General features: G+C 44.4%; 1 protein-coding gene across 3 annotated transcripts in view; it reads right to left on the reverse strand.

The window, feature by feature from the left end:
* ROBO3 (roundabout guidance receptor 3) overlaps positions 1–23,787 on the reverse strand; it is a 464,292-nt gene that overhangs the window by 185,113 nt on the left and 255,392 nt on the right. Inside the window, exon 1 of one of the 3 annotated variants that reach the window (XM_082273529.1) lies at positions 12,100–12,530. The exons of the other annotated variants lie outside the window; for them this stretch is intronic. Coding sequence (XP_082129655.1) covers positions 12,100–12,160 — 61 coding nt within the window. The 5' untranslated portion in view covers positions 12,161–12,530. Of the gene's footprint in view, positions 1–12,099; positions 12,531–23,787 lie in introns of those variants that run through there. 3 annotated transcript variants of the gene reach the window in all.

The following is a 23,787-nucleotide window of genomic DNA, read 5'->3' on the forward strand; positions in this document are numbered from 1 at the left end:
GCTTGTATCTTATAAAACCCATTAACATACAACTAATGAGCAGATTAGGACATATTTAGTGCAAAAGTTCTGCTTTTGGGAAAAAAAAAAACTATTTTCAGAGAAGCTGCTTTGTAAAAATATTCAAAATAGAGTTTTCTAGATCTGGAGCTTGGAGAATGAATTGAAGGATTTATAGTTGAAGTTTATTTCACTTATATTTTGCATTCCCTGGTTCTTCCTTTGCCCTCTCATCAGCACGATATTTAAATGTTTAAAAAAAACTCCCTGTTTTCATTATATATGTTATTTTAGACCCAGTGACATCATCAACGGTCCCCGGTGCTTCTCTATGCAACGCAGGGAGGTTTTGGCTCATGGGAGGGGCCAGTAGGGTGCCCAAATAACTTCCTGAAAGGATCACAGCACCATCCCTCAGTACACCTTTCATGAGCCCTCCACCCTGATACAAGCAGTAGGCTGGCTCTTTGGATGGGTTAAAGCAGAAGTTGAGGCTATTCCTAACTCTGCCTAAATCTGCTCCCACCCCTTTCAAAATCCCCTATTTTACTACCCTGTAGATAGAAGGAAAATGCTTAGAATTACCTATTCACAGAGCACGCCGGTCTGGTCGACAACGGCTGCAATGCCTGTACGGTGACATCACTCATAGGCTTACTATGGGGCATTTGTTGTCGGCTGTCCCGTCTCTACCCTGAAGACGCTGCTGGGAGCCAATCACGTGACTGGACCAAAGCGCCCTGCGAATAGGTAAGTATAAGCATTTTCCTTTGACAGGGAAGCTAGAATAGGGGGGTTGGGAGCAGATTAAAGCATAGTTTGGAATAGCCTGAACCTCTACTTTAAAGTGGTAGTATACTCCACTTTTTACCTTTTACCTACAGGTAAGCCTATAATAAGGCTTACCTGTAGGTGTAATTAATATCTCCTAAACCTGCACAGTTTAGGAAATATTTGTCCTGCATGCAGCTGCTGAAACCAGCGGCACATGCGCTCTGAAGGTCCGGCAGACCTTCAGAGCTCTTTGCCGGATCATTGCTGGAAAGTAACTCACGTGCGCATGCGCGGGAGTGACGTCATTGCGGCTCCGGCCACTCACAACGCAGGAGCCACCGAACCAGGAAGAGACACAGAGGGAACATGACGGCTCCCTCAGTGGTGATCGGGTGACCGTGTCGGGGCTTCGTTTTAAGGTAAGTATTTCATAAGGAGCTAGTATGGGATGCATAATAGCTCATTATGCCTTTCTCCTGCAGGGTTTGTTATTTTAAGTGAGTATACAACCGCTTTAAGCAAATATTAAAACGCCTTGATGGTTGGATGTCAGTCTGGAGGAGGACGTATTCCTAGGCAGGCTTTATTTGCATTCAGACTGCCCAAAGTAACACCAACGTGTGATGCAGTAGGTATGTGCCTTTTTGATCAATCTCATAGGAAGTCGACCACAAAAGGATGCTATTCTCAATCAGGGTTCTGTGGAAGCCTAGGGTTCCTCCAGAGGTTGCCATTATTCTCAACCAGGGTTTTAAAAAGCTGAGGGTTCCTTTAGGAGGTTGCTATTGTCAACCAGGGTTCCATGGAAGCCCTGAATTCCTCCAGAGGTTGCTATTTTTCTTAACCAGGATTCCGTGGAAGCCTAGAGTTCCTTTAGAGTTTAATATCATTCTCAACCAGGGTTTCATAAAAGTCAAGTTTCCTTCAGAAGTTGCTAATGTCAACCAGAGTTAAATGGAAGCCCTACGTTCCTCCTGGGGTTGCTATTGTTCTCATCCAGGGTTGTGTGGAAGCCTTGGATTCCTCCAAAGTTGCTTTTGTCAACCAGGGTTTCATGGAAGTCTGGTGTTCCTCTGAAGGTTGCTCTTATTCTCAACCAGGGTTCCATAAAAGTCTAGGGTTTCTTCACGAGGTTGCTATTGTCAACCAGGGTTCCATGGAAGCCATGAGCTCCTCCAGAGGTTGCTATTGTTCTCAACTAGGGTTGTGTGGAAGCCCTGGATTCCTACAAAAGTTGCTATTGTCAACCAGGGTTTCATGGAAGCCTTGGGTTCTGTAGAGATTGCTATTATTATACTCAACCAGGGTTTCAGAAAAGTCTAGGGTACCTTTAGACTAGAGGTTGCTATTGTCAACCAGGATTCCACAGAAGCCCTGAATTCCTCCAAAAGTTGCTATTGTTCTCAACCAGGGTTGTGTGGAAGCCTAAGATTCCTCCAAAGTTGCTATTGCCAACCAGGGTTTAATAAAAGTCTAGGGTACCTTTAGAGGTTGCTATTGTCAACCAGAATTCCACAGAAGCCCTGAATTCCTCCAAAAGTTGCTATTGTTCTCAACCAGGGTTGTGTGTAAGCCTAAGATTCCTCCAAAAGTTGCTATTGCCAACCAGGGTTTCATGGAAGCCTTGGTTCCTCCAGAGGTTGCCATTATTCCCATCACTGAGTTAATCCTTAGGTTGCTAGGAGTTTCTTGAGCTGTGGTTGATTGACCTCCTTTCCAATTATGCTTTCAACACCACTTGGCAGATCTCTATAACTGTCTGTAAGGGGGGCATTCTGAGCTCCACTGTAAGGGTTTCATTTCATTCTTCTTATGCACCAATATATGGGAACATATTCCCCAACAACCTCGAATTAATTGGTTTTAGTAGGTGTTCCCAGAGACCGGAAAATTATTTTAGGGGTTTTTCTAGGTTAAAAAGTTTGAGAAAGGCAGTAATAGACGATTAGCAGTCTCTAGTGATTTCATACATTCACAATGCCTATGTAAGCAACAGACCATATGATTTAGGCTGCCTGGATTCAGGTCACATTAGGAAGGTTGGGGAAGCAGTTTGTTTTATTTAAGGGAAGAAAAGGTAGTACCTTAAGATAATACCCTGATTTGGTGGGTTGGTGGGGCTGGGGTAAGTCCTACTGATTCATATGAAGTTTAATGTGTTAACAAAAAATGAAGCCTGCATGGTATCATTATTAAGTATAGATCCGCTTTAAATAACATACCATGCTCCAGTTTTAGCCAGATACCGCAATAATCAACTCTAACGAACCAAAGCACGCCCAACTTTCAATATTGCTGACTTAATGAATGCATGAGGAACCCCAGGAACTTGAAGCCAGAAATCACCTCCTCTTGATTACAGTAATTGTGGCTGCTCCCTAATCACGTAATGAATATTAAAGATTCTTTTGTTTGTCACTGTGAGGCGTCTTTCTTAGAAAGGATGTCTAATTTCTTGTTGTTCCTCCATGGAACAATGCTGGGAAAATCTGTGTATAATTAGGTCAGATGGCTCCGAGTCATTATCCTATCTCCCCAACTCCGGCCTTGTTCCTTCTAATAGTCCCCAAAGCCAAGGACCGCCGGCAAACCGGAGGAAATTTATCGCTAATGGGGATCAATGTCGGCAACAATTATGTGGCTCTTTTGGGCACCTAATGAGAATTTATGAAAGTAAAAGCGATTAGCCAGGATACATATTCATGAACGCAAGAGGGGCTGTCAGAGAAATGTCTCCTTTGACAGGATGCCCCATGCCAGACACACAGCTTGGAGCAAAACCTTCTCCGCTGTGCATGGCGCAAACGCCTATCAATCTTAGGCAGCCAAAATACACGAGACAACCTCACAGACAATAAAAAAAAGCTGGAGGGTGGGTTTTAATATTTCCAAAGTGTAAAAAAAAAAAAAATTGTGATAAGGTGATGTTCTGAAGTTTACTAAATCTCCAATCCCAAAAAAATCTTTTTATAGTCCAAAATGATTTAGATTTCTAAATATATCTTCCTTATTTTGTCTCCATTTCAGAATCTGGGAGTGCCTGCAAATATGCAAATTAGCTAATCCCCTAACCCAGACAGTCTTAATGGGTCGCTCACGCAGCTCCTGAATATTTTTTAATTCTTTCACGTGAGTATTTTATAGACTCCAGGAACTCAGAGGCACATACTTAAGTGAGTGTTCACCCAATGGCTAAAATCCCAGTTTTCAAAGCCCAACTCCAGGAATTAAAAAAAAAAAATTGGATCTTTGCAGTGGGGTCTCCCATGATGTTCCCATACGACGAAACACATAGGGTGGAGCAAAGGACACTGACGTCACCACAACCTATGTCTAGCAGTGGTACTGTATGGTGGCACTCCCTTGTTGTTTTGAGTATTTTGTGCATTTTATGAAACATTTTGGATTACCTGCAATATTCTGAGCCTTCCTCTTTTTTTTAAATGCGAACTGGAGAGGAGATGTTGTACCTTATTAAGGGAGACATTACGGCTCGTGGTCTCACTAATAATGTATCCGGAATGATTTCCATACAGGTTTGGGTTGACCTCCTAAACTGTGAGATACAACTATCTGCTAAGCAGAGTTGTATAAAGTACTCGAAACCCATACTTGAGTAAAAGTACAAGTGCTCGATCAAAAAGTGACTTGAGTAGAAGTGGAAGTGCTCGATCAAAAAGTGACTTGAGTAGAAGTACTAAAGTATTCAAGATTTTTTGTACTTAAATATTGCAAGTAGTTTTTTTAAAAAATTTTGCTACTCAAGTACTAAAAGTAAAAGTACCAGTAGTTTTTAAAAAAAATGTGCTACTCAAGTACTGAAAGTAAAAGTACAAGTACTGTGTTATGTAGTTATTAAAGAAAGAAGTCAAAAGTTATTAAAGAAAGAAGACAAAAGAAGTCAAAATTCAAAAGTACACATGACATTATACACATTTTTTTTGAGCTTCATGAAACCTGCCATCTACTGTTCTGGCAGTGGTAATTTTTATAATAGTAACGAGTAACTATGCAGCACAAAAAAAAAAAATATCGGAGTAGAAGTATTGAAATCATCGAAAAAATGTAGTGAAGTAAAAGTGGAAGAAAAAAATTCTACTCTAGGAAAGTACAGATACCACCTTTCGGTACTTAAGTACAGTAGTGAAATAGTTCTACTTAGTTACTATACATGTCTGCTGCTAAGAGTCTTTGGTGCTTCTGCTAGTGGAGAGTAGGTCACTGAGGAGTCTCACTTCTGGAGCTGAAGCAAGGCATTGCAGAGTGGAGGATTTTGTACTATATTGGACTTTATGGAGATTTTCTTGGAAGCACTACATTTACTGTTTTAGTAGTGTACATATCTTATCGCTGCATTCACTTTTTGACTGTTTGAATACATTTTTTGAATTTTTGAGATTATTACACCAAGCACTGTTTTTTCACCAATGTATCTACTTTAGAGTACCTGAGTTGGCCCTATCGGATCTTTAATGTAGTTATGAGGAACATTGTTGCCTGCTTTTGGTGGAGTGCGTTGTGTTGAGTCCACTTGCTGCACGTTGCAAATTAGAATTTTGTACCTCCAAGTGTTTTGGGGGTTACTGCTAGAGAACAATCAGAATATACAAGTAACTCAAGGTGGGCCAATTTGCTAAGTTGGCATGCTTGTTATAAAAGTTTTTTCTGCACACTGAATAGCGCAGTCGATTTACATGCAGAAAATGCTTAGAGGAAGTTTTCTTTATGATCACAGGTCTGATTGAAAAGCAAGTACAGTTTGAGAATAAATAGCTGCTAATAATCAATATACACCAGGGGTCTCCAATCTTTCCAAAAGACCATTTTACCGTCCTTCAGATTTTAGGGAGGCCGGACTGTGGCCATTTGAAGTAGAAAATATCCCAGCATCAGTGGGAGTAAACAATGCTCCATCCCTGGTGTCAGTGGGATAAATTCTGCCCCATCATTGGTGTCATCGGGAGGAACTGGGACCCATCTTAAGAGGTCATTGGGAGGAATTGTTCCCCTTTTTGCTCCAGTGGGGGGAAATTGTGCACCATTGCTGGTGCCAATTGATAAAATAGTGCCCCAAATTCAGATAAAAGCAAGCAAAGGGCAATGGAGACCACTGATATACACAACAATCACTCTACTCCCTTTTATTACAATGAAAGGGCAATTCAAATAAGGTCCAGGATCAGGCACTCTGGAAGGTGATGTGTCTGTGCCCTCCCCTTCTATGACATCACAATGACAGACAATGCAGCTATGATAGCCAAATATGGTATGATAAAACTGAATGATCGAAGTTAGATCCAACAAAATGATCGAAAGGTAAAACGATAAAGCAAGACAGAAATGGCACGGCCAAGTGACCAGCAACAGATAATGACGTTTTTGATCGATCCAAACCGATCAGTTGTGGTGGAAAAAAAGATCAATTGTCCTGAGTTAATCAAGGAAGTTTTTTGCTCCCATGTAGGTGATTCACAAGGGCACAAAAAAAGCCATTGATTGACTCAGCATGATCAATTTCTTTCCGCACAACCAATCAACTTGGAATGATCAAACCATCACTATATTTGTCACTTGTTGTTTAGCTGTGCAGTTTTTGTCCCTCTCGCTCGATGTATCTTTCAATCGTTTTGTCGATCGGACATTGATCTTTTAATTTTATCGCACCATGTATAGCCATTACACAAAGCTGAAAAGAGAGAGTTTCTGATGCATCATGGGAGCAGATTTTCTCTACTGGGTCCAGTCCTATTCCGCTACAATGTGATAATAGGAAAACTGATCAAACACAGATTTTATATATATATACATATATTTATATTTATATATATATACACACACACACACAAACAGTATATATATATATATATATATATATGTATATATATATCTTTAAGGTATATTCTTATTGTGAATAAAATGGGGAAGGATGAGAACGCCTGTCAGGTTTTATTGTGGTCCATGGCTCCATTAGAAAGCTTTGTCCTCACTTCCTGTCCCGGGACAACCTTTTCTCCAGACAGGAAGTGAAGAAAACCCTCCAGAAATTAAAATGTCAGCTTGATATTGTTGTCAGTATTCCTGTTGCAGATTTTTCTTAAGTATTGCACCCAGAACAGGAAGTGAGGAGAAATCTTCTTAATGGAGTCCCGGATAGCTGTAAAACCTGACAGAGGGTCAAATTCTTCTCCACTCCATCCAAAAACTTTTTTTTAAAAAATGTTGTCCATAGACACTTTAATTCCTCCACATGTAGGTGCTGGACCCTGGAGTTTGTTTATATAAGTAAAGGGTTAATCTGTCAGTTTGGGGATTCCGGCTATAAAAAGAAGTCCCTGTGTTTTCTCATCTCCAGTCCCTGACACCTTCTGTTCCCAAACCTGTGATTTGTGTCAGGAAGGGAAGAAAAATATCTGCTCAGGTGTCAGATGGGTGCAGGCCGGGAAAACCATTCCAGGCTGGAGGGTCTCAGTAATCCCCCCAGGGGGGCCCGGGCCTAATAACTGACAAGACTGTGACCCCTGCCACCACTTACATGCAGCTCCCTCCATTTCCACACTACTTAGCAGCTATTTACAGGACGCACATCCATTCCCAGGACTGTCAGGAGCAACGCCCATCAATAGTGGCCATACCGTGTACATGGAGCTCAGCCATATACTCTGCACAGTACAGCCTACACAGGGTGCACTATATACTCTGCACAGTACAGCCTACACAGGGGGCACTATATACTCTGCACAGTACAGCCTACACAGGGTGCACTATATACTCTGCACTGTACAGCCTACACAGGGTGCACTATATACTCTGCACAGTACAGCCTACACAGGGGGCACTATATACTCTGCACAGTACAGCCTACACAGGGTGCACTATATACTCTGCACTGTACAGCCTACACAGGGGGCACTATATACTCTGCACTGTACAGCCTACACAGGGTGCACTATATACTCTGCACTGTACAGCTTACACAGGGTGCACTATATACTCTGCACTGTACAGCCTACACAGGGGGCACTATATACTCTGCACTGTACAGCTTACACAGGGTGCACTATATACTCTGCACTGTACAGCCTACACAGGGTGCACTATATACTCTGCACTGTACAGCTTACACAGGGTGCACTATATACTCTGCACAGTACAGCCTACACAGGGGGCACTATATACTCTGCACTGTACAGCCTACACAGGGTGCACTATATACTCTGCACTGTACAGCCTACACAGGGTGCACTATATACTCTGCACTGTACAGCTTACACAGGGTGCACTATATATTCTGCACTGTACAGCCTACACAGGGTGCACTATATACTCTGCACTGTACAATCTATAGGGAGAACCGTACAGTATACACAGGGGGCACTATATACTCTGCACTGTACAGCCTACACAGGGTGCACTATATACTCTGCACTGTACAGCCTACACAGGGTGCACTATATACTCTGCACTGTACAGCCTACACAGGGTGCACTATATACTCTGCACTGTACAATATATAGAAATAAGCCTACAGTATACACATGCTTTGCTATATACTCTGCACTGTACAATATATAGGGAGAACCATACAACATACACGGGGTGCACTATATATTCTACACTGTAAAATATATAGAGAGAACCATACAGTATACACAGGGTGCACTATATACTCTACACTGTACAATATATAGAGAGAACCATACAGTATACACAGGCTGTGTTATATACTCTGCACTGTGCAATCGATAGAGAGAACCATACAGTATACCACAGGGTGTGCTATATACTCTGCACTGTGCAATCTATAGGGAGAACTGTACAGCATACACAGGGTGCGCTATATACGCTGAACTGTACAAGACATAGGGAGAACCATACCGTATACACAGGCTGCACTAAATACTCTGCACTGAACACTATATAGGGAGAAAATGTACAGTACAATCTATAGGGAGAACAGCATACACAGGGTGCACTATATACTCTGCACTGTACAATCTATAAAGAGAACCATACAGCATACATACACCGAGTGTGCTGTATACTCTGCACTGTACAATCTATAGAGAGATTCATACAGCATACACAGAGTACAGCATGCTCAGGGTCCACCATATACTCTGTACTGTACAGTCTATAGGAAGAACAGTCCAGTATACACAGGAGTACAGACTACAGAGAAGATGGGTGTAGTATTTACAGGGCTGCACTTTACACTCAGTTCTGTACATAGGAGCTGAATACAGTATACACAGACCCAGCTATATATTGAGTTCTGTACATGGGAGCTCAGCACAGTATATACAGACTCCATTATATACACAGTCCTTTATTTAAGAATATACAGTATATAAAGACCACTGTATACTCAATTTTGTACAAAAAAACTAAATATGGTGTATGCAGACCAGGTTATATACTTGCTTCTCAACACAGGAGCCAAGACCAGTGTGTATATATATATATATATATATATATATATATATATATATATATATATATATATATATAGACTCTGCTATTTACTCAGTTCTGTACTAGGAGCTGAGTACAGTATATACAGTCCCAGCAATATACTCAGTTCTGTACACAGGAGCCCAGTAGAGTGGAGTGCTGTAAACCCACTATAGGGAGCGCAGGATTATATGCTCCATAGCACTGAGGACCTTTGGACACCTACCCATACTGCCTATCACTTACAGTATGTGGTTGGTATACAGTACATGAACTGGAGCATGTCCCCCCATACATTGTACCAATGTCCTCAGTGGCTGAGCACACAGGATCTGAGCTAGATCAGATATCTGGAATTTCATGCTTCATTGCCATCTCTTCCTTTTCCAACATTGTTGCTAATAACAAGCCTGGGAGCTGACATCTAACCCCTACAAAACTCAGCCTGAGGGAAGCAACCCATTATGGGCCACAGAAGCCTTCATGGCCCTCGTCATCACAAAGATGGACAGCCAATTCAGTGGTGTTTAAGCGACTGGGGAACTACAACTCCCAGCAAGCCACGAGGTCCTCTTATAGCTTCAGGCTGCCAAGCCTTACTGAAATTAGGAAAATAGGACTAAATTACAACAAATCAAAGACCAGAAACATCATCAACACTTCATCCACAAAAAACTCACATCGCCACCAGATACAAGCAACCATACATGGACCAATATTTCACCAGATACAACAGAAGATTGAATAAGGGCCTACAACATCACATCCTATCCCTACAGACTCAATATACCACCAGGACTTCTATACAGACAAAATTCAGACATTACCACACATAGGTGTGCGCAGCCTAATGCATTAGGGTGTGCACACCAAAGCTCAAACACACACTACCGATCACTTACGATGTTCATTCAGAAAGAGAGGGGGCCAGCAAATTATATATTTACCGGCCCCTTTCCCCACTCATCCTAAAACATCCCCACAGCAACAGCCGGCTGGAGAGGAGAGGAGGGAAGCCGGAAGAGCTGTGGGGGTAAGAGGGTGGGGGGCCAGGGCAGTAGGGGGAATCTGTGCTGCACAGGGTGATTAGGGTGTGCCTGGGCACACCTGGCACACCCTGTGCGCACACCTATGTTACCCCATCTGAACAGTGAAGAGACAGCTCTAGGACCATCCACACAACTGCCACTACCTTGAAGACAACCATCTTCCAGCATAAGAGTCATTTTGATTAGAGAGAGACAATTTGTTACAATTTGCAAAATGAAAATCTTAATCTGAATTGCTCGCAGATGTACATGCAACAATTAAATCATTAAATTGTGGTTCTCCAGTTAGCTGATCCCTCTCCTGGGTTTACAGATTTCTAAGAAAAAACTTTTTAGATCTAGTAAAGATTCCAAGTTTTGGTGCCAAAGACCTTTAAGACTTCTTGTTTGCCAAGTGCAGCATGCAGCCCTCTGGTATGGGTAACACTCCAGTATTATTTTGGCCTAAGTCCAGCATGCAGTCCCCAATCCCCCCCCCCGGTGAGGGCATCTCTCTAGTATCACTTTGGTCTAAGACTAGCACGCAGCCCTCTGTAAGGTTAACGTTCTTGTATTAATTTGGTCTTAAAACCAGCACACAATACCTGGTGGAGTACCACTCTAGCACTTTTTGGTTCAGGACCAGCAAGTAGCCCCCAGGTGAGTGTAACACACCCTACTAATATTTTGGTCTAAGACCAGCATGCAGCCCTGGGTAAGGATAACACTCTGGTATTATTTTGGTCTAGGACCAGCATGTGGCCACCCAATGAGAGTACCACTGTCTTGTATTATGTTGGTCTAAGACCAGCACACAGCCCTGGGTGAAGATAACATCCTCTAGTAATATTTTGGTCTAAGATGAGCACGCAACCCTCAGGTGAGGGTACCATCCTCTAGTATTATTTGGTCTAAGATCAGCACACAGCCCTGAGCGAGGGAACATGCTGTAGTATTATTTTGGTCTAAGACAAGCATGCAGACCCCAGTGAGCGCACCATCGTCTAGTATTATTTTGGTCTAAGACCAGCTCAAAGCCCTGAGTGAGGGTACCACAGTCTAGTAATATTTTGGTCTAAGATTAGCACGCAGCCCCCGAGTGAGGGTACCGCACTCTAGTATTATTTTGGTCTAAGATCAGCACACAGCCCCGGGTGGGGGTACCACACTCTAGTATTATTTTGGTCTAAGATCAGCACACAGCCCCGGGTGGGGGTACCATGCTCTAGTATTATTTTGGTCTAAGATTAGCACACAGCCCCGGGTGAGGGTACCATGGTCTAGTATTATTTTGGTCTAAGATTAGCACACAGCCCCGGGTCGGGGTACCACACTCTAGTATTATTTTGGTCTAAGATCAGCACACAGCCCCGGGTGGGGGTACCACGCTCTAGTATTATTTTGGTCTAAGATTAGCACACAGCCCCGGGTGAGGGTACCATGGTCTAGTATTATTTTGGTCTAAGATTAGCACACAGCCCCGGGTGAGGGTACCATGGTCTAGTATTATTTTGGTCTAAGATTAGCACACAGCCCCGGGTCGGGGTACCACTCTCTAGTATTATTTTGGTCTAAGATTAGCACACCACCCCGGGTGGGGGTACCATCCTCTAGTATTATTTTGGTTTATTAATAGCACACAGCCCCCAGGTGAGGGTACCATCCTACAGTATTATTTTGGTTTAATATCAGCACGCAGCCCCCAGGTAAGGGTACCATCCTACAGTATTATTTGGTCTAAGACCAGCACGCAGCCCTCTGGTACCACACTCTAGAGAAAGCTTTATTCACTTCTTGGACTCTTCCAGACAAGTTTCTTGCTATCTTTAGCTGACGCACAGCTTACCTAGAAGGGGACAGATGAGTGCAGAGAGCATCCAGAGAAAGGAGTGAAGAATAAGCCACATCTTCTGCTTCCTCTATAATCCAGGGCAGATCCTGAGCAATCCCACCAGATAAAGTGCAATAAGAAGAAGAGTTCCAAAAGGATCCTAGTCACTTCCCTGTCCAGACATCTGCTCCCCCATCCATGCGGGGTTCCCAGCCTGACCTCAGCTGCGGAGGGGACTTCTGAGTCCTGGCTGACAATGGTAATCCGCTCACCGGATGCCCCCAACCCTCCAGCCACATAGAGCCCAGTGAGCTTGCAATTAGATGGCTCCTCTCAGTTGCTGCAGTCAGGCACATGAGCACTCCAGTGATGACAATGATACTCCAGGCTCCAGCCACACACACACTGCATCCTTTCCTATTCCAGGTTCAGGGCTGAGTGTGCACAGAGCATAGCCCCTCATTCATTGTGTCAGGGACAGCCCCTCCCTCACCGCCCTTAAAGGAGCAGGCACCCGCATTTCCCTATTCATCACCCTCTTCCTTCACAATTACTGCTCTGCTGAATGAATGAGGAAAGCACACTGCAGGATATATCATACAAAAATCATTCCTTCTTACACATCTAAAAGTTTAAAAAAAAATTACAAAATGAAAATACAAATAGTGTACAATAGTGTAAAAATGTGTAAAATAGTGTAAAAATCTAAAATTTTAAATCTAAAGCCGTGACCAGCAACATGCTGGATTTGGGTTTACTTTATTTAAAGTTGTGTGCTTAAGGTGCCCAAAGAAGTGATCTGTCTTTAACTTTTTTCAATCTTTATTTCAAATTTTTTAACGCAAGGACTTTTTTTTGTGAAGAAATCAAAAATCAATGTTGACGGTAATCTATCTTACATAAATGTAAACAAATATGCTAAAATAGGAACAAAACTAGAACAACAGTAGGAGTAACAATGAAACTTGGATAAAACCTGTAATAACATCACGGAAACAGATATGGCAAATATATAAACACCATGTAGCAACAACTGAGAAAAAAAGAAAGAGAAAAAATAGAGAAAGAAAGAGAAGAGAAGGAAACAGAGAAGGGGACAAAGAAAAACAGCAGCAAAGCGGAGAAAGAGAAAAAAAAGAAAGAGAAAAAGGAGAATGGGGGGAGGGTGGCAAATACAGCAAGGGAGAAAGAAAAGAAGAGAAAAAAATAAAGCAAGAGAGAAGGAAAGAGGGAGAGAGAGAGAGAGAGAGAGAGAGAGAGAGAGAGAGAGAGAGAGAGAGAGAGAGAGAGAGAGAGAGAGAGAGAGAGAAGGAACGAGGGAGAGAGAGAGAGAGGAAGAGAGAAGGAACGAGGGAGAGAGAGAGGAAGAGAGAAGGAACGAGGGAGAGAGAGAGAGAGAGAGAGAGAGAAGGAACGAGGGAGAGAGAGAGAGAGAGAGAAGGAACGAGGGAGAGAGAGAGAGAGAGAAGGAACGAGGGAGAGAGAGAAGGAACGAGGGAGAGAGAGAGAGAGAGAAGGAACGAGGCAGAGAGAGAGAGAGAGAAGGAACGAGAGAGAGAAGGAACGAGGGCGAGAGAGAGAAGGAACGAGGGCGAGAGAGAGAAGGAACGAGGGCGAGAGAGAGAAGGAACGAGGGCGAGAGAGAGAGAGAAAGGAACGAGGGCGAGAGAAGGAATGAGGGCGAGAGAGAGAGAGAGAGGGAACGAGGGAGAGAGAGAGAGGGAACAAGGGAGAAAGAGAGAGAGAAGGAACAAGGGAGAGAGAGAGAAAGAAGGAACAAGGGCGAGAGAGAGAGAGAGAAGGAACGAGGGCGAGAGAGAGAGAGGGAACGAGGGAGAGAGAGGGAACAAGGGAGAAAGAGGGAACAAGGGAGAAAGAGGGAATAAGGGAGAAAAAGAGAGAGAAGGAACGAGGGAGAGAGAGAAGGAACAAGGGAGAGAGAGAAGATACGAGGGCGAGAGAGAGAGAGAAGGAACGAGGGCGAGAGAGAGAGAAGGAACAAGGGAAAGAGAGAAGGAACGAGGGAGAGAGAGAGAAGGAACGAGGTAGAGAGAGAGAGAGCGAGAGAGAGAAGGAACGAGGGCGAGAGAGAGAAGGAACGAGGGCGAGAGAGACAAGGAACAAGGGTGAGAGAGAGAAGGAACGAGGGAGAGAGAGAGAAGGAACGAGGGAGAGAGAGAGAAGGAACGAGGGAGAGAGAGAGAAGGAACGAGGGAGAGAGAGAGAAGGAACGAGGGAGAGAGAGAGAAGGAACGAGGGAGAGAGAGAGTAGGAACGAGGGTGAGAGAGAGAGAAGGAACGAGGGAGAGAGAGAGTAGGAACGAGGGTGAGAGAGAGAGAAGGAACAAGGGCGAGAGAGAGAGAGAGAGAGGGAACAAGGGCGAGAGAGAGGGAATGAGGGAGAGAGAGAGAGAGAGGGAACAAGGGAGAAAGAGAGAAGGAACGAGGGCGAGAGAGAAGAAACAAGGGAGAGAGAGAGAGAGAGAAAGAAGGAACGAGGGCGAGTGAGAGAGAGAGAGAGAGAGAGAGAAGGAACGAGGGAGAGAGAGAGAAGGAACATGGGAGAGAGAGGGAGAGAGAGAGAAGGAACGAGGGAGAGAGAGAGAGAGAAGGAACGAGGGAGAGAGAGAGCGAGAGAGAGAAGGAACGAGGGAGAGAGAGAGAGAGAAGGAACGAGGGAGAGAGAGAGCGAGAGAGAGAAGGAACGAGGGAGAGAGAGAGAGAGAGAAGGAACGAGGGAGAGAGAGAGAGAGAAGGAACGAGGGAGAGAGAGAGAGAGAAGGAACGAGGGAGAGAGAGAGAGAAGGAACGAGGGAGAGAGAGAGAGAAGGAACGAGGGAGAGAGAGAGAAGGAACGAGGGAGAGAGAGAGAAGGAACGAGGGAGAGAGAGAGGGGGAACGAGGGAGAGAGAGAGAAGGAACGAGGGAGAGAGAGAGGGAACAAGGGAGAGAGAGAGAGGGAACGAGGGAGAGAGAGAGAGGGAACGAGGGAGAGAGAGAGAAGGAACGAGGGAGAGAGAGAGAAGGAACGAGGGAGAGAGAGAAGGAACGAGGGAGAGAGAGAGAGAGAGAGAAGGAACGAGGCAGAGAGAGAGAGAGAAGGACCGAGGGCGAGAGAGAGGAGGAATGAGGGCGAGAGAGAGAGAGGGAACGAGGGAGAGAGAGGGAACAAGGGAGAAAGAGAGAGAGAAGGAACAAGGGAGAGAGAGAGAAAGAAGGAACGAGGGCGAGAGAGAGAGAGAGAAGGAACGAGAGAGAGAGAGAGAAGGAACGAGGGCGAGAGAGAAGGAACGAGGGCGAGAGAGAAGGAACGAGGGCGAGAGAGAAGGAACGAGGGCGAGAGAGAGGAGGAATGAGGGCGAGAGAGAGAGAGAGTGAACGAGGGAGAGAGAGAGAGAGAGGGAACAAGGGAGAAAGAGAGAGAGAAGGAACAAGGGCGAGAGAGAGAAAGAAGGAACAAGGGCGAGAGAGAGAAAGAAGGAACAAGGGCGAGAGAGAGAAAGAAGGAACAAGGGCGAGAGAGAGAAGGAACGAGGGCGAGAGAGAGAGAGAGAAGGAACAGAGAAGGAAAGACAGAAAGAAAAAGAAAAAGAAAGAAAGAAAGGAAAAGAAAAAATGGGAGAGGGAGACAAATGCAGCAAGGAGATATAGATAGTTTGATGGAAAAAAAAAAATGGAAAAAAGAAAGAAAGAAAAAGAAAAAAAATGTAAAGAAAAGGGGAGAGAGGGAGACAAAAATACAGCAAGGAGAGAGAAAGGATGAAAGAAAGAAGTTCTTTTTAGAGACACACACATCACTCATTCTGTGTATATTCTGGTGGATGTGGAATTTGTCTCATCACCCAGGTACAGCCCAGCATAAACTGCAACAGTAACAGTGCCATCTACAGGCCACTTCAGCTCTGTAATGCTCAGAAAGCCCTAACACAGAAACTAACACACTAGAGGACTGAGAGTGGTGCAGATCTGTGTTCTTTGATTAACATCAAAGCCCTACAGCAATAGAAAGAGCAGAAAACAAACAGTGCAAAAATAAAACAGAGAATGGAAGAATGAAGGCAGACACCTGGCGGCTATGGACAATTTACCTTCCACTCATTCTATTGCTATAAAATATCCTCTTTAGGATTTGCATCCACATTTTGTGTGAGTGGTATTGCGCTGTGAATGCCCTTTGATGGTCATTTTCACTGGGGCAGTACACATTTTCACTGGGACCCCAATACACAGACAAAACAATCCCACATACTCTGCATGTAATAAAGAACACACAAATGAACATTTGATTGATTTCACATAGATTTAGCCATTTTTACCAAATCTATCCATTCCATGCAGTGTCCCCATCGCAGATTCTTCCCTGGGGTGTCCCAGCAGTTGGATTTGACCCTTACTAATTTTTATTATCAAAAAGAAAAATGTATGTGTAAATTAGAAGCATGTATATACAAAGCTCCAACCAGACCCTCCTCTGGATCACTGCCATCTCCCCACTCTCTGGACTATAGGACATCTAACCCATTACATGACATACAACCATCTTTATCTCCAGCTAGAAATTCGATAAAAATGAATAGTATACTAAGAGATTAAATTAGGAAACTGGACTTTGTTGCAATATTCAACTTCAATCCAGAAATTTCTCTGAAGTACTCTTTTTCTGCCATTAGATGTCATCGGTCTGATGGTCAGTATCATTCAACCCAATTCCTCTGAGCTCAGGTGTTCCTGGACCCACCCCAGCATGTGATTGGGCAATGAAAGGAGGGCGTAGCACAGTGATGCACCCATCACTCTGTGTTCTCCTCCTATTAGCATGCTTCTTCTTAGCACATGACCCATATCTCCCAACTTTTTTGAGAAGGAATCAAGGAACACCTATTAGCAAAAGTATGTAGGCATAAGACACACCCCCGCCACGCCCCCTTAAAGGAGAATTTTATAAAAAAAAAGATTAGGTAAACCCACAAAATTTTACCCACTACTAAAGAAATTGGATGAAAGGTTTAGCACTGGGAAACACTTTTTTTAAGGATTTACTAGTAAATCCTCGAAACGCATCAAGCCACTGGGTCTTCAGGTTCTGTTGTATGCACTCCTATAAATCGGCAGCGCTCCTATAAATCGGCAGTACCCCTATAATTGGCTGTACCCCTATAATCAGCAGTGCTCCTATAATCGGCAGTGCTTCTATAATCGGCAGTACCCCTATAATCGTCAGTACTCCTATAATCGGCTGTACCCCTATAATCGGCAGTGCTCCTATAATCGGCAGTGCTCCTATAAATCGGCAGTGCTCCTATAATGGGCAGTGCTCCTATAATCGGCAGTGCTCCTATAAATCGGCAGTGCTCCTATAATGGGCAGTGCTCCTATAATGGGCAGTGCTCCTATAATCGGCAGTACCCCTATAATCGGCAGTACTCCTATAATCAGCTGTACCCCTATAATCGGCAGTGCTCCTATAATCGGCAGTACTCCTATAATCGGCTGTACCCCTATAATCGGCAGTGCCCCTATAATCGGCAGTGCTCCTATAAATCGGCAGTACCCCTATAATCGGCAGTACTCCTATAATCGGCAGTACCCCTATAATCGGCACTACTCCTATAATCGGCAGTACCCCTATAATCGGCAGCACTCCTATAATTGGCAGCACTCCTATAAATCGGCAGTACCCCTATAATCAGCAGTACTCCTATAATCGGCTGTACCCCTATAATCGGCAGTACTCCTATAATCGGCAGTGCCCCTATAATCGGCAGTGCCCCTATAATCAGCAGTGCCCCTATAATCAGCAGTGCTCCTATAATCAGCAGTGCTCCTATAATCGGCAGCACTCCTATAATCGGCAGTACCCCTATAATCGGCAGTACCCCTATAATCGGCAGTACTCATATAATCGGCAGTACCCCTACAATCGGCAGTACCCCTACAATCGGCAGTACCCCTATAATCGGCAGTACCCCTATAATCTGTAGTACTCATATAATTGGCAGTACCCCTACAATCGGCAGTACCCCTATAATCGGCAGTGCCCCTATAATCGGCAGTGCTCCTATAATCGGCTGTACCCCTATAATCGGCAGTACTCCTATAATCGGCAGTACCCCTATAATCGGCAGCACTCCTATAATTGGCAGCACTCCTATAATCGGCAGTACCCCTATAATCGGCAGTACTCCTATAATCGGCAGTACCCCTATAATCGGCACTACTCCTATAATCGGCAGTACCCCTATAATCGGGAGCACTCCTATAATTGGCAGCACTCCTATAAATCGGCAGTATCCCTATAATCGGCAGTACTCCTATAATCGGCTGTACCCCTATAATCGGCAGCACTCCTATAATCGTCAGTACCCCTATAATCGTCAGTACCCCAATAATCGGCAGTACTCCTATAATTGGCAGCACTCCTATAATCGGCAGCACTCCTATAATCGTCAGTACCCCAATAATCGGCAGTACTCCTATAATTGGCAGCACTCCTATAATCGGCAGCACTCCTATAATCGTCAGTACCCCAATAATCGGCAGTACTCCTATAATCGTCAGTACTCCTATAATCGGCAGTACCCCTATAATCGGCAATACTCCTATAATCGGCTGTACCCCTATAATCGGCAGTACCCCAATAATCGGCAGTACCCCAATAATCGGCAGCACTCCTATAATCGTCAGTACTCCTATAATCGGCAGTACCCCTATAATCGGCAGTACTCCTATAATCGGCAATACTCCTATAATCGGCAGTACTCCTATAATCGGCAGTACCCCTACTCCTATAATCGCCACTACTCCTATAATCGTCAGTACCCCAATAATCGGCTGTACTCCTATAATCGGCAGTACTCCTATAATCGACAGTACCCCTATAATCAGCAGTACTCCTATAATCGGCAGTACCCCAATAATCGGCAGTACTCCTATAATCGGCAGTACTCCTATAATCGGCAGTACCCCTATAATCGGCAGTACTCCTATAATCGGCAGTACCCCTATAATCGGCAGTACTCCTATAATTGACAGTACCCCTATAATCGGCAGTACTCCTATAATCGGCAGTACCCCTATAATCGGCAGTACTCCTATAATCGGCAGTGCCCCTATAATCGGCAGTGCTCCTATAATCGGCAGTACCCCTATAATCGGCTGTACCCCTATAATCGGCAGTACCCCTATAATCGGCTGTACTCCTATAATCGGCAGTACTCCTATAATCGTCAGTACCCCAATAATCGGCAGTACTCCTATAATCGGCAGCACTCCTATAATCGGCTGTACCCCTATAATCGGCAGTACTCCTATAATCGGCTGTACTCCTATAATCGGCAGTACTCCTATAATCGTCAGTACCCCAATAATCGGCAGTACTCCTATAATCGGCAGTACTCCTATAATCGGCAGTACTCCTATAATCGTCAGTACCCCTATAATTGGCAGTACCCCTATAATTGGCAGCACTCCTATAATCGGCTGTACCCCTATAATCGGCAGTACTCCTATAATCGTCAGTACCCCTATAATTGGCAGTACCCCTATAATTGGCAGCACTCCTATAATCGGCTGTACCCCTATAATCGGCAGCACTCCTATAATCGTCAGTACCCCAATAATCGGCAGTACTCCTATAATCGGCTGTACCCCTATAATCGGCTGTACCCCTATAATCGGCAGCACTCCTATAATCGTCAGTACCCCAATAATCGGCAGTACTCCTATAAGTGCATATTCCCACTTTTACTGCATGTCAGTACAATTGAAGATCCCACCCTTCCTATGTGGCTGCAGTTCAGTGTGTATCTTGCAGGTAATCTAGAAGTTTCCACCCACAGGCAGCCCTGTGTCATCACCCAGTATAACACACAGAGGTGTGAATGAGCTGTGAAAGTCTTTATTCAGCTATCCAGGAGTTAAAGGGTCCTTAGGGGACTTCAAGAAGGCTTTTTCAATCTGAGGCTCTTCAGAGGAGCGATAAGAATAAACATGCATACTTAGCCTTTGTCTACTGACAGCCCACAATGTCATGGATAAAATTGGCCATAAGTGTTCCAAGCAGAACTCCAGCCTTCCCTTTATTCTTGCACGGTTATACCGGCTCCTCTCCTGTACTGAAATTTCTTACTCTGATTTCACTGCACACTGTGAGCTTCCCACAATGTGCATTAGAAGCTGCAGAAAACCAGACAAAGACCATTTCACTTCCTGGCAGGATGACATCCAGCATCATCTAGCCCTTTCTTCCCCAGCCTGACTGTTCCTGGTCCGCCTCTTTCATTCATGGGTTGTGAGTTGTTTCAATCACAGAGGCTCAGCATCACATGTGGTCTGAATGCAAATACAGCCTGCCGAGAACGCCCACCCATCAAAGCATTTTGATATTTGCATAACTCCTCCCAAGAGCCAGCCCACTGCTTGCATCAGGACTGAGGACTCTGGAGAGGAGTGCTGGGGTGTTTTTTAGGAAGCTTTGTACAGCACCCTGCCCGCCCCTTCCACCAGCCATGATCTGCCTTCACTGCATAGAGATGCACAGAAACCCAGTAAAAACACCATCAGGTCTAAAATATAGTATGTTAGGAAAATAGGGAGGTCTCTAAGCTTTATTTTGCAGAGAAATCACTTTGAGAAACACCCCTCTAGCATTTTCAGCCACTGCCATCTTGGGTAAGGGCAGATGATTCATGTGGCATTTACTTCCTGGAATCCATCTGCGCTTAGCTTAGGCATGCAGGCAGGAGAGTGCGCCAAGCTGAGAAAACCCCTCCTCCCCTACTTCCAAATAAACACTCCTGGGATGTATGACATCACCATGGGATGTATGACATCACTATGGGACTTATGACATCACAATGGGACGCATGACATCACAATGGGACGCATGACATCACAATGGGACGCATGACATCACAATGGGACATATGACATCACAATGGGACGTATGACATCACTATGGGACGTATGACATCACTATGGGACGTATGACATCACTATGGGACGTATGACATCACAATGGGACGTATGACATCACAATGGGACGTATGACATCACAATGGGACGTATGACATCACTATGGGAAGTATGATATCACTATGGGAAGTATGATATCACTATTGGACGTATGACATCACTATGGACGTATGACATCACAATGGGACGTATGACATCACTATGGGACGTATGACATCACTATGGGAAGTATGATATCACTATGGGAAGTATGATATCACTATTGGACGTATGACATCACTATGGACGTATGACATCACAATGGGACATATGACATCACTATGGGATGGATGACATCACTATGGGACGTATGACATCACAATGGGACTTATGACATCACGATGGGAAGTATGACATCACTATGGGACGGACGTATGTGACCTTGGCCACAAACCAGGAATCAACTGAATAAAGAAAAAAAAAATGTAAACATGTAAATTCAATATGCCAATCTTATCTATTAAATAATGCTAGCAGCATAAAGGTTAAAAATAGTTAATATTGAAAGTTAATTCCACTTTAAGACTGTTGACAAGACGTTGTCATTGGTTTTAGATGAAGTAGGAAAAGATTAGGACCCCTGCCAGGTTTTTCTTGTTTGTTTGTGTCTTGTTAGGGAAATTTCCCTTCACTTCCAGTCCTAGAGACACAACAGAAGTAAGAGAAACATTCTCAACAAAGTGAGGTGAATTCCCTTATAGACAGTTGTCCCCATCAGAAGATTTCCCCTCATTTCCTGTTCTGGTGACAACTGCGAATTTTTGGATTTCTCGTCACTTTCTGCCCAAGTGACAATGGTGACCAGGACATATAGAGGGTACAAATCTCCCCATTGAGGACACAGACTGCAATACAAATCAGGAGGAATGCTTACCCCTCCTCCCTCTATTCAAAATAAATAAAAAAAAAAACCTTTTGGCTTTCATCCTCACGGATTAGTTTAATTTTTCCGTGACACTTCATGCAGTTTAATGGGACTCACATCCTCTTCAAGGGACTTTCCAAATATTCACTGAGAAATGTGATAATCCTCACTGACAGCCCGGCCCTGCGTCCAGATTCCTGGCCAGCCTTGTCCAATGTCCTGGGAGATCCGCGCTGACCGCAGAGCGCTGTCCTCAGCACACAAACTCCTCTTATTGACTTCTGTGCCAGCAGAGAGGAATGTGGAAAATGCTGCTTTGCTTCCTTAAATTACAATATTTTGGTTTCAACATCAAGATAATGAATAAAGGATACAAACAGCTGCTGGAGGGGCCCAGACTGGATTATCTATGAGTACACAGTTATGGCAAGTGAAGGAAGTCCCCCGCACAGATAATACCATTCCTCACCCCGGGTGTGTCTTATTATTAATGTGTGGACATGTCATAAATCAACTACAGTTTGTAACTATACACAAAAAAAAAAAAAAAAACACTTTGTAAAGGCACATATCAGCCTGTCTGGTGACATCACTAAGAATGCAGCTTATCCATCACTAGAGACCGGTGACATCACTGAGAATGCAGCCTATCCATCGCTAGAGACCGGTGACATCACTGAGAATGCAGCCTATCCATCACTAGAGACCGGTGACATCACTGAGAATGCAGCCTATCCATCACTAGAGACCGGTGACATCACTGAGAATGCAGCCTATCCCTTCACTAGAGATCGGTGACATCACTGAGAATGCAGCCTATCCCTTCACTAGGGAGCGGTGACATCACTGAGAATGTAGCCTATCCATCGCTAGAGAGAGATCGGTGACATCACTGAGAAATTGCCTATCCATCACTAGAGACCGGTGACATCACTGAGAATACAGCCTATCCATTACTAGAGACCGGTGACATCACTGAGTATGCAGCCTATCCCTTCACTAGAGATCGGTGACATCACTGAGTATGCAGCCTATCCATCACTAGAGACCGGTGACATCACTGAGAATGCAGCCTATCCCTTCGCTAGAGACCGGTGACATCACTGATAATGCAGCCTATCCATTCACTAGAGACCGGTGACATCACTGAGAATGCAGCCTATCCCTTCGCTAGAGACCGGTGACATCACTGAGAATGCAGCCTATCCCTTCACTAGAGACCGATGACATCACTGAGAATACAGCCTATAGATCACTAGAGACCGGTGACATCACTGAGAATGCAGCCAATCCATCACTAGAGACCGGTGACATCACTGAGAATGCAGCCTATCCATCACTAGAGACCGGTGACATCACTGAGAATGCAGCCTATCCATCACTAGAGACCGGTGACATCACTGAGAATGCAGTCTATCCATCACTAGAGACCGGTGACATCACTGAGAATGCAGCCTATCCCTTCACTAGAGACCGGGGACATCACTGAGAATGCAGCCTATCCATCACTACAAACCGGTGACATCACTGAGAATGCAGCCTATCCATCACTACAGACCGGTGACATCACTGAGAATGCAGCCTATCCATCACTACAAACCGGTGACATCACTGAGAATGCAGCCTATCCATCACTAGAGACCGGTGACATCACTGAGAATGCAGCCTATCCCTTCACTAGAGACCGGTGACATCACTGAGAATGCAGCCGATCCATCACTAGAGACCGGTGACATCACTGAGAGTGCAGCCTATCCCTTCACTAGAGACCGGTGACATCACTGAGAATGCAGCCTATCCCTTCACTAGAGACCGATGACATCACT

This window comes from Pelophylax lessonae (genome assembly GCF_965119305.1).
Source record: "Pelophylax lessonae genome assembly, chromosome: 12".
In the NCBI taxonomy this organism is placed as follows: Eukaryota; Metazoa; Chordata; class Amphibia; order Anura; family Ranidae; genus Pelophylax; species Pelophylax lessonae.